The following is an 11263-nucleotide window of genomic DNA, read 5'->3' on the forward strand; positions in this document are numbered from 1 at the left end:
CCACTTGTCGAGTTTCGGTGTTCCATCAAAGAATATCCACAATTACCCAAGAACAGTTCTTAAGGGGCTCCTCTTTTCCAAGCACAGGAATAAATAAAGCTGATTCTCTCCACAGAATCCAACCAAAACTATGTTATCACCATAGACTTAACACAGCAGGTATGAGAACCCAGCTGTCTCCAATTACGCCAGAGAGTTCGGGGATTTTCAAAAAGGTAGCCTACTATTCTAATTTTTGTTTCGGACGGTTCTTTTCTTCACAAAGATGTTAACACATAAGGGGCTTATTGTCTTTGAATAAAACAATTTTTTAAATCTCTCAATTTTAATTTCTAAACATGGCAAATATCAGTAGATAAAACCCATTTAAACAAAAAGGGTCTTGGGGTGCTTGATAATGATTAAGTATGTACAAGTGTCCTGAGACTAAAAAAGGTTGAGAACTACTGGCCTAGAGGGACACGGATAACACAAAACTCAATAAAAGGAAACAATGTGAGGGAAGCAATACACACAGACACATTACTTCTAACACATCGATGCTTGGGAATAATCACAAAGACCTGATGGTTACAAGTCAGGACAGCCCCTACCAGTGGAATCCTTTTGAATTTTTCAACTGAAAATGCACACGGACATTGAGGTGCTGTGTTAGCCAAATACCCCAAGTGACATACAAATTTAGAATTAAGTTCCATCTTCTCAATTTTGTCCTATCTTTTGACAAAACTACAGGATATTAAAAATGCACAAAAGTAAACAATGTGGCATCTGGGACTGGATCTTGAAACCGTGAGGACTCTAGGGGAAAACCAAGTGCACAGTCACTTAGCATACCTTTGTACATCTTTGCAACTTTTCTGCAAACGTATTCAAAAAAGTGTTTATAAAAGCGCAAAAGCACTTGAGTGTGCATGTCTAGCAAGGTCAGATTTTGAAGAAAGAACATTTTGCACCATGAATGACTTTCTGTGGGGAAGATGCTGGGGGTCAGGACACTTGCACAGGGCAAGTCTTAGGTGGGCAGAACTGTCCAGTACATTCCTGACATCCATCAACCCTGGCTCCTACCTTCTAAATGCTAACGGGGTTCCCTAGGCTGGTGAACACCCCAAGTCCCCCCCAACAAATTCCCAAAAGGGCTCCCACCACAGTGTATCATCACTTTAGAAGCAATGGATTCTGGTCATTATCAAGGAAGATGAAGAGGGACTAAGTGTTCAGATCTTAGTCCTACATAAGTTCCAGAATTAAACATTTAAGGTTAAAAAATCAGGTATGTGTGTCGTTTTAACTTTTCTGAATAACCAAGCTGGCTGGCTAAGGCAACTTGCCTGGCAGGTGGCTTTCTTCTGGGGTTTTCCCTCACTGGACAGTTAAGCCCACAGGAGCAGGGAGCATTTAGAGTTGTCCAGGCCAGAAAAATCACTATGGCAGCCCCAGCACCATCAGACTCCAAACGTGTATTTACGTGCAAGGTTAGTCAGTTCCTTGCCCGCAGAAAACCCCCCTCTGGAGCACCTAGCAGACATGTGGGCCAGCGGCCACCTCTCACAACACAGGGGCCAAGGGGCACCATCACACCGGCTAGCCCTGTGTGGCAGACGGGAGGACTGCCTGATGGGCCTCTGTACCCGGGTCTGGGTTCCCAAGGTAACTTCAAAGTCAAGCTGAACTTTTGCACTACAGTATCACTAACAGCGGGGACACTGGAATGGGGGGCCCACTACAGCCTGACAGGACCAAGGAAGTCACATGGACACACACAGTCACCACCATATCAAATTTATTATCCCAATGGTACTAATACAGCTGGAGGAGCTCACGGTGACACCGCACAATTTCCTGCCTTCTAGCTTCTGTCCAAAGAGAAAGATCTACCCGCTCGTTCCTTCCCCCTTTCCGGGGGAAAATCCACTACGGGCCGTTTACCCAAATAAACCTCTTAATGCGTTATTGTTATTACTTTTTTGGACATGAGTTTCTGAAATGAAAAAAAAAGTGTTGCATGTCCCATCCCGCCTCCCCCACCCCCACCGGCCAAATAAGTCCCTGCTGCCAGGGCGTTTCTGTTGCCTCTGTAATCTTGAAATAAATATCGAAAGAAACGGCATCAAGTGTTCACGTTGAGCGATGGCACTGAGTGGGCCCCAGAACCCAGAGGTGGCGCGTCCCCGTCTGGACAGTCTCGAGGTGTCGTGGAGAATGCGAGGGCTTGTTGCTGTGGTCGATCGTCAGCCGGGGGCAGGGGCTGTGCTGAGTCCCACCTGGGGTGGTGGGCTGCAGGGGGGGCTGCCTACAATTTGTCCAGGAAGTTGTCCAGGGCCGGGATGCCTTCCTTCAGGCCTTTGCGCTTGCGGGTTTCGGCCACCACCTGGCTGGGGCGGCTGGTATTGTCAAAGGGATCCCCGGGCAGGATCTGCCAGTGGTCAAAAACGCACTGGGGGAAGGCCTGGCCGCCAGTGTTGGACCGCAGGTCAGCGGTGAAGCCTGTGGGGAGGGACAGGGTTCACTAGCAGGCTCAGGAAACTTGGTTCCCACTACCTCCATGGCCAACCCCTCCCCCCCGGGAGGGGGGTGTCCAGACAACACAGGTACACACATGACAGAGCCCCATCAGCCCGTATTAGGTCACACGTTAAACCTTACCTGTATTTCACACACGCCTTGCTCAAAAATCATGAATTTGTAAGGGAGACAATGGTGGCCATTCCTGGGCCTCCCTCTGCTCACCCACAGCATGAACCTGAGCTACAGGCCAACTGCTCTGCTGGCCTTGATCCTAACATTTCACCAAGTTACCTATCAAAGAGTTTTCTTCCCCTGCAAATACACCATTTGAGGGATCTGCACGCTGAGTGGACCAATTCGTCCTCCACAACCGCACTGCTCCCACCATCCAAATGGGCGGAGGCCAGGCCAGCACTTTGCAGATTCCATCCATGGCTCTCATCAGCCCGCTCCAGGCCTTGCTAGAAGCAATACCCTAACGCGTGCTAGCTCGATCAGGTTTGCCTGTCTGACTACGGCTCTTTCCCAGAGCCAGACAGCCACAGAGCACTGCGTGTCTGAAGGATGCAGAGCTGGCACTTACCAAAGGACTCATTCACAGGCAGGTAGGCCTTCACGACAAACATGGGGGTGCCGGCCACCTGGGACTCCTCAAAGACATGACCCCGCTTCCTGTTCAGGACACCGTAGATTCCACCAACCACTTGTTCCGGACACTGTCAGACAAGAATGACTATTGTAAGCAGCTGCTGGGCAAAACAGGACCAGTAAAAATGAAGAGACCCAGGACTCCCTACCTGGATCTCCACAAGGTAGATAGGCTCCATAAGCCGGGGCTGGGCAGTCAGCACACTGGCGTAGAGGCAGCGCCGGGCAGTGGGGATGATCTGGCCACCCCCGCGGTGGATGGCGTCCGCATGCAGGGTCACATCATGGACATCGAAGCGCACACCACGCATATTCTCCTCGCACAGAGCCCCCTGCAGGAGGAGCCAAGACAAATCATCAAGGTCCTGCGGCTACTGCAGCCCCTCCTTCCAGAAGAGATCACACAGCTCTACACCAATGCCTCCAGGTCTCCACCCAGACACACCTGCTGCGTCCTGCCCAGCTCAACCAACCTCCCTAGGAACCCCTTCCCAGAAGGCAAGATACAGCCCCGCTTCACCACCAAGGAACCAAGAAGAGGTGACCCCAAGATCCCCCAACAGATGTGAGCCTCCCTGGCCCGTTTGAGAACCCACAGCTAACTAATCCATCATCTACTAGACACCCAAGTGGCTCCCTCACCTCTTTGGTGGCCCACTGGAAGCCGGCTACCACGCTGTCCTTGATCTCGTTGAGGTACTGCACACCCTTGGTGATGTCAGTGAGGACGTTGGGGCCGGTGCCGTCGGGCCCAAAGCACCAGATCTTACGGGCCTCAGCCACATCCCACTCATACTTCTCAGCCAGATAGCGGGCCCGCTGTTTGAGCTCCTGGCGGGCGGACACCTCGCCCTTGTCAATGTCCTCGGCCAGGCCGTCCGGGAAGGGCCGTGCCTTCATGTACAGCCGGTTGTGCTTGTTGGGGGACTTGGACAGGCAGAGCACATTCGACTCCTCACTGACAGTCTCGCGATAGGAGACTACGGGGTCAGATTTCTGCAAAGGAAGCATGAAGATCAGGCCAGGGAGCGACCTCCCAGGGAAACATTCACGGGGCCTTCGCAATCGGACTCATGGGCATAGCATCACACACAGATGCCAAGTCAGGCCCTTGAAAAGCAAGGTGCTGAACACCCAGACCTGAGGCTGGCTACAGAAACCTTCAGAACTGTTAAAACAGTTCTTATCATCTGGAAAGCAGTAGACCCTTCACACTGCAACAACAAAGGTTTTGAAAACCTATGTAAACGTTTCCTAATAACACATTATCTGACAAACATTCTCGAGGAAGGGCAGAGGACCCCCGACTATGCAGTCTCTACCTGCCCTGCTCTGTACAAGGCCTCACCTTGATGGGGATGCACGCATGGTCTTCCTCCAGGTCCTTCAGGCAGATCTCCAGGTGCAGCTCCCCAGCCCCTGCGATGATGTGCTCCCCAGACTCCTCAATGATGCACTGCAACAGGCCAGGAATCAGCCCCGGGCACTGACCTCAGGACACGCAGGGACCCCTGGGAATTCTATGGAATGGCTAGAAAGCAGGCTCCAGGCTTCCCTCCAGTTGGAGAAGGTGGACTCCCCAGAAATGGGTATTTCAGGTAACTCGGGGCTCATGAAAGGCAGCAAGAGTTCTCACGTGCCCCCCCTCCTTTTTTGCTGGTTTTCAGCATTACCCCCCAGAACAATCTGCTCTACGAGGCCAGCCTGTAAAACCCCAACGTATGAGAAAGAACTGGATGCGACTACCCCCCCCCCCATTACATAGCTGCTGCCAGGGAAAATGTGTGCTTAGCACACACCTGACTTTCCAAATACCTCAATATCCCCCACTCTAGAAGCTACCTGTAAGCGACAGACTAACCACTCCCGCAGGTAGTGTTCCCTTCCGCCAGGGGACCCACCCACCTGCACCATAGGGTCCGACTTGGCCAGCCGCTTTAGACCCTCCACTAGCTTGGGAAGGTCAGCCGGATTCTTGGCCTCCACAGCGACCCGAACAACAGGGCTGACACTGAACTTCATCACCCGCATGTTGTGGGCATGCTCAAAGGTGGTGATGGTGCCAGTCTTCACCAGGAACTGGTCCACGCCCACCAGACCCACAATGTTCCCACAAGGCACATCTTCAATGGGCTCCACATAACGGCCCATCATCAGGATTGTCCTGGCAGAGACAAAAGATCATCAATATGCCAGATCCCCAAATGGCCAAAAGGAGTCCTTCCTTCTGGAGCCTATGGCCATCCTGCTCGCCTGGAAAGGTGGTATGAGCCCAGTCCCAGAGCCTCAGGCCCTGGCTTCATGTTGTAACCCAGGTTCCTGTGACAAGACTCCCAGATCTCATGCCCCAAAGCACAAACCTACCTGCCATTCCCACCTCCCCTGTGGGGCTCCACACCCCACTCAGGGCTGACAAGAGTGTCAGAGGAACCTGAGAGCCGACAAAGTCCGGGCCCCAAGGAGCCTGAGATGGAGGTTCAGTCTTTCCCTCACCCTTACCACCACCACCAGACATCACCTCTGAAGTCTACATTGGCTCTCTACAGACGGAACAGAACTACTGCCGCCAGCACCTTGAGCTTAGGGACGTGTGTTTCCAAGTCCAAACCAGGGCTCTGACTGCTGCTTTCGGTGTACAATCATGCAGACGAGTCCCTCCCTCAACAGTTCCTTCGCCCTCTCTGGGCCACACTACACCCTGCCGCCCTCCCTGTGGGGGCGAGGTGGTGAATGGAGAGGATATGGACCAGCCTGGCACATACCCGGGAGCTGCTGAGCACCTTACCTCTGGATGGGCTTCAGGTACAGGTCCTCCTTCTTCCCAGGGGTATAGTTGGGCCCCATGATCCGGACCTTCAAGCCAGTGGACACCAGCCCCGAGAACACACGACCAAAGGCGTAGAACCGACCTTTATCAGAGGTCGGCACCATTTTGGAAATGTACATCATGAGGGGGCCTTTGGGATCACAGCTTTTAATGCCTGAGGAGAGAAATCCCCAAAGGGGAACATGTCATGCTCTCACAGCTCCCCCTTACAGAGCCATGACCCAGGACCTGGCAATAAGCAGCCTTCCGACCACCACTCACCACCAGCCGCAGAGCCCAGTGACCCTCACATACCCATGGCTGCCTCGTCGTCCGGGGGCCCCTCGTACAAAAGCTCACAGCGGTACTTCTGGGCCGTCACGGGAGAAGGCAGATGGATGGTGATCATCTGCAGCAGGGCGTCCCCGGCAGGCAGCCAGCGGCGCATCACAGCCTGCAGAAGACGACGGAAAGCTCAGGTCAAGGCCCACGGCACTCACCACCTCCCGCTCCAAGTGACAGGAACATGCACTTAAGAGTCCGAGCTGCTCCTCCCAGAGAGTGGCCAACACCACAGCTCTCCTGACCACCCTGCTGGCGATGGGGCTGTGAGTGGTGGAGCCTCCAGCAACAGAGCCACTGCAGCACCAGAGGGCAGGGCCGGCGGCAGCCCCAGCACAGGGCCCGCCACGCTCACCTTTAGAAGTGGTTTGCCTTCTTTGTCTTTATCTTCGCTGTCCAGCTTGATGTCCAGCTTTTCAATCAGCTTTGCCGTCTCCTCTTTCTTGAAATTCATGATCGCGTCAAACACCTAACATGTTACAAAAACAGCATGGTGGGTTTAGGAATGTCAACGGAAGCCCTCAGCTGCTTCCTGCCCAGCAATACTAAGCCATGGGCAAAGCAAAGTCCCTAACAGCACGGTGCAAAGGGCCTCGGCCGACTAAGTCTTGGCACAAGTAGAGAAATCTGTTGAACACCTAGACCACAAACGTGTTCTAATTCACAAACACTTAAAACTTGCTAAAAAGCCCCCACCTTTAGTCTCCACTCCCCACCACTAAACCCCCAGCCAGGGAAGCACACTCCCCTCCACCGCTCTTACCTCCCCCAGCAACCCACCTTTCAACCCAGCTCTGCCCAGCCATAGGAGGTTGGGTAACAGGTCCTCTGGGAGCCACCAGGCCCAAGGACAGCCAGCCCAGGGGATGCACTCAGCAGCTCACCTTGAAAATAGGGTCCAAAATGAGCTGGCAAAACGTCCGTGGTAGCTTCTTGCCATCAGGGCTGGTGGCAGACTTGCTGAATTTGCCGTTGGCTGGATCAAAATACCTGGCAGAGAAGTATTCACCAACTCAACTATGGTTAAGAGCATCAGGAGAGACCCAGGTGGGCCAAGAAAACCAAGCTGGGCAGAAGGAGCCTATAATCGTTTGGTGGTCCCCAGCCACGTCCCCACCATTGCCAGTGGATCCCCCCAGGTACAGGAGTACCGCAGAGCGCGCCTGCACCTCCCCCTGCGGTGCTCACCGGTCACCCCACAGCTTCTTCATCATGTCCTCCACTTTCTTGGCCCGCTCAGCAGGCCCCAGCTGGCCCTCGCCCTTAGCAGCAAATTTGGCCACATACATCTCTGCAAACTGCTTCAACGTAAAGGCCCAACCGTGGAGTCCAGACCCGAAGCCGACAGTCCCAAGTACAGGGTCGATCTGCAAAAGGCGAGAAAACGCTATGAGCAGAAACAGTTGCACAAAAAGCACAAAGTCCCTGGGTACTGTGGGCCTCAGACATCGGATTTCTTCAATAGCCATCAGGTCAAAGTGAAGAAACTTTAGTCATCATTTTTAAGGCCCCCAACTCTGCTCCATCCCCTCTGGAAGCGGGGTGTGTGCCTGCTAATGCTTAGAGCACTGTCAGCAGGCAAAACAACCCACTAGTCCGCAACTCCCCAAAACCACTAGGTGAAACCAGCTTCAAAAATGGCCCAGTTCCCTTGGCACCCTAATGTTCCTGACAAACCCACTTTCAGAACTACCAAGAGCCCCCAGACTCACAATATTCCCCAGGGCCAGCACCCTCCCACCAAGAAAAGTAACGGCCCTTCCAGTGCAAGAATTGAGGCTCCCCCTAAGAGACATCGGACAAAGTACTGGGAACACAGGGACAAACATCAAGCTGGCTGAGACCCTCAACATCAGCAGGCAAATGACTTACCATGATGTTGCCCATGGGTCCACTCTCGCCCTCCCCATAGGTGGAAATGATGACATTGACATTCTCCACGATGCGCTGGAAAGTCTGGTAGAGCTCTTCAGGCTCCAGCTGCAGCTCCAGCAGAGCCCGGTCCATCTTGTTCATCATCAGCACAGGCTTGATCCGCTCAGCAATGGCCTGCCGCAGCACGGTCTCTGTCTGCACGCACACACCTGGGGGTGGGTGTCTCCATCAGTGGGGTGGGGTTGGGGGAACAGCCCCAGGATCCCAACCACACGTGCGGGGTACCTATGCTTACCAGACACACAGTCCACCACCACCAAGGCACCGTCGGTGACACGGAGGGCGGCGGTCACCTCCGAGGAGAAGTCCACATGCCCGGGGGAATCGATGAGGTTGATTAGAAAGCCGGAGCCATCCTTGCTCTGCTTGATAAAGTTCAAGTCGTTCTCCGAGAGCTCATAGAAGAGGGAGATAGCCCTGAGGAGATTGGGGCAAGTTGGGTGGATGGAAACCACATCTTCACTACCCTCCCGTAACCCCTGGAGTAAAACCAGGTTCTGCTCAAGAGTCAGTATGGCCCTTTTCAACTTCTCAGTGAGGTGGTATTTCCTTTCCTTGTAATTATTCCTCCCTACAGCCAAATTTCAGACTTCCCACACATAAAGCCATCCCACCCAAGACGCTTTTGTCCCCAGCCAGGGATGTCCACCTCCCCACTAGTACCAGCTGCAAAAAGCAGCTCCTTGGAGCCCACCTGTTCCAGCCCCCCCCCCCCCCCCGTGCTGGTTACTACCAGGCTCAACACACCTGATTCCAAATACTGACCAGGTGACAAAACAAGACCTAAAAACCCCAGACTACCTTTCACTCTTTTGCCGACCTCTACCCACAACTGAAATAAGTTAACAGAACAAACGCCCAAAAAAACCTCATCAACTACCAACTAAAAATAACTGACAGCTACAGTCACTGCTTTAGGTGCTCACTCTACCGACGTTAAGGCCAAAAATACTGTCACGGGAGGGGGGGGGCGGGGGTCCACGTATAGGCCAGGATATCTGGCAGGATTCTGATGCCAGTGGCACTACCCCGAGACTTCTCTACACAGTGCCAAGAATCCTGTAGCCCCAAAATGAGGAAGCCACTGGGTTAACCCCCTCCCTCTCCAAGGCTCCCCAGGCCCCAAAACCAAGCATCACTGTGCCTCACCGGCTGGCTGCAGCTTCCCCTCACTAGACTGAGCCTCATTCTTCCTCCCAGTTCAAAAAATCCAGCCCTCAAGGTGCTCAAACCATCTCCCCAGCAGCCCCAGCAACAGTACTGCTGTCTGGCTTTCCCATGCATTAAAGACCTGGGTGAGCACCTCCCCTCCCACTCTCCCCAGGACACCACGGATTGCTCACGTTGATTTGATGGTGATGCAGCGCTCCTGTTCGTCCTTCCGGGTGTCAGTGAAGCGGGTCTCCCCAGCACGGGCGGAGGCGATGATGCCGGCCTTGCACACCAGTGAGTCCGTCAGCGTGGACTTGCCGTGGTCCACGTGGGCGATGACGGACATGTTTCGGATGTTGGCCTTCTTGTCCATGATGGCCCGGATCTGGTCTACTGTGAAGTTCACCTGGGCAGGGGGAGGGGAGGCTCAGGCCAGCCCGGGTGGCCTTGGGACTTGGCTCTGGGACTTCAATCGATGGACTGCCAAGGCCCCAGCCAGGAGAGCGCCGTCGCTGGGACAGCCTCAACCACGATCTTAACTCCTCCGTCTGTTGGCTGACACCCCCTTAAAAATACCACTCGCCCCATCTCCGGGAAGCCCACCTCTACTTGTCACTGAGACGCAGCGATGCAGATGGGGGCTGGGGACCAAGCCTCCAGAACTGACACGAGGTTTCCGACGGGATACACACACACACCCCGAGGCGGTGGCAGCCCGGTTAAGAGTGCGGGAGAGAGGAAGCTCCCCTAAAAAACCCCATCCCCGCCGCTGGATTCTGCCCCGCTTCTCCCCAGGGAAGGCCCTCTGTGCAACCCAAGGTCACCCCTCCACCTGGGGGTCAGACGGGGCCACCCGAGCGGCGGGGAGCCCGCGCTGCCCCCACGGACGCCAGCCTCCATTTGCTGGCTCCGCTGTCAGCTGTTCGCAGTCGAGACGCGCAGAGGGCAGACAAGCCGGCCAAGACGGGGGAGGCCTTGTTCCCTGCGTGCCCACCCCCGTCTTCCCACCTCCCTGCCACCCGCGGCAACCGACAGAAAACCAAGCCCAACTCGCGACCCGCGGGTTACATAAGGCGGCTCGCCCTCGCCCCACTCCCCGTATGGCGCCCGCCATTACGGCGTCTGCCACATCATCATAACCCCCCGCCCCACCCCGCCTCTGCCCCAGCTCCGGCCTGGGGTCCCGCGAGGCGCCGGCGCCCCCGGAAGCGGGGAAGGGGCTCGGCGGACGACGCGACGCGCAGACATGGCGGCGGCCGCTTCCTCAACCTCGGGCCCGCCGGCGCCGCCATGTCTCCTCCATGTCCGGGAGGCCCCAGTACTCCAGACCCGGGAGCGCTGGTCCCGCGGAGGCCCCGCCGCCCTCCCAGGCCATCAGCCGGACGGCGCTGCTCACCATGGTGGCGGATGGCGGTGGATTCTCCCAGGCAGATCCGAGCGAGATGAGTCGCGCCGAGGATGGCGGCGACGACGGCGGAAGAGAACGTTGACGTCAACACCCGACCTTTTATAGGCAGAAGCCGGTTGGGCGGGTCATCTGACCACACTGCGGGGGCGGGGCGAGAAGCGACGCCCCGCGCAGGCGCAGGGAAGCGCCCCTCCGGTTAACCCTTCAGGCGGTGGTGTGGCCGCGGGATTTCCCGCGGGCGGTGGTCGACCTAGAGCTGGGTGCAAGGCTCCGGAATGCAATACTCAGGTGCGGAAAGCGAAAAGCGCCGTTTTAGGTGAGAATGTTAACCATGGCAGCTATATCAGCTTGCACAATGCCAAGCACTTCTGTGACAAGCACTTTACAACGTGAAAAGGGTCTGTGGGTTGTACCACAGCCAATTTTCTGGTTCTGCTATTATGTAAGATGAAACCACTGGG

At 55.2% G+C, this 11263-nt stretch overlaps 1 protein-coding gene and 1 non-coding gene across 2 annotated transcripts; both read right to left on the bottom strand.

Moving 5' to 3' along the window:
• Window positions 1-1769: 1769 nt before the first annotated feature.
• Window positions 1770-10906, bottom strand: EEF2 (eukaryotic translation elongation factor 2). Its single transcript, XM_026481078.4, has 15 exons — window positions 10791-10906; window positions 9586-9800; window positions 8478-8659; window positions 8180-8391; window positions 7496-7674; window positions 7192-7297; window positions 6663-6776; window positions 6281-6419; window positions 5945-6140; window positions 5065-5323; window positions 4508-4615; window positions 3802-4155; window positions 3309-3491; window positions 3095-3227; window positions 1770-2490 (listed from the first exon to the last, which is right to left on the bottom strand). The coding sequence occupies exons 1-15, from the start codon at window positions 10791-10793 to the stop codon at window positions 2297-2299; spliced, it is 2577 nt and encodes an 858-aa protein (XP_026336863.1). The 5' UTR covers window positions 10794-10906; the 3' UTR covers window positions 1770-2296.
• Window positions 7747-7811, bottom strand: LOC113243043 (small nucleolar RNA SNORD37). The gene has a single exon (XR_003312062.1). It is a non-coding gene; the product is annotated as a small nucleolar RNA SNORD37 (small nucleolar RNA).
• Window positions 10907-11263: the final 357 nt, after the last annotated feature.

This window comes from Ursus arctos, unplaced genomic scaffold, assembly GCF_023065955.2.
Source record: "Ursus arctos isolate Adak ecotype North America unplaced genomic scaffold, UrsArc2.0 scaffold_14, whole genome shotgun sequence".
Classification (NCBI taxonomy): Eukaryota; Metazoa; Chordata; class Mammalia; order Carnivora; family Ursidae; genus Ursus; species Ursus arctos.

Excerpts from the sequence above, each read along its gene's own strand:
- EEF2 (XM_026481078.4), bottom strand. Across the intron at positions 7,298-7,495 it reads AAGAAGCTGTGGGGTGACCG|GTATTTTGATCCAGCCAACG; the intron begins GTGAGCACCGCA and ends CTTCTCTGCCAG. Across the intron at positions 3,228-3,308 it reads TCTACCTTGTGGAGATCCAG|TGTCCGGAACAAGTGGTTGG; the intron begins GTAGGGAGTCCT and ends CTTGTCTGACAG.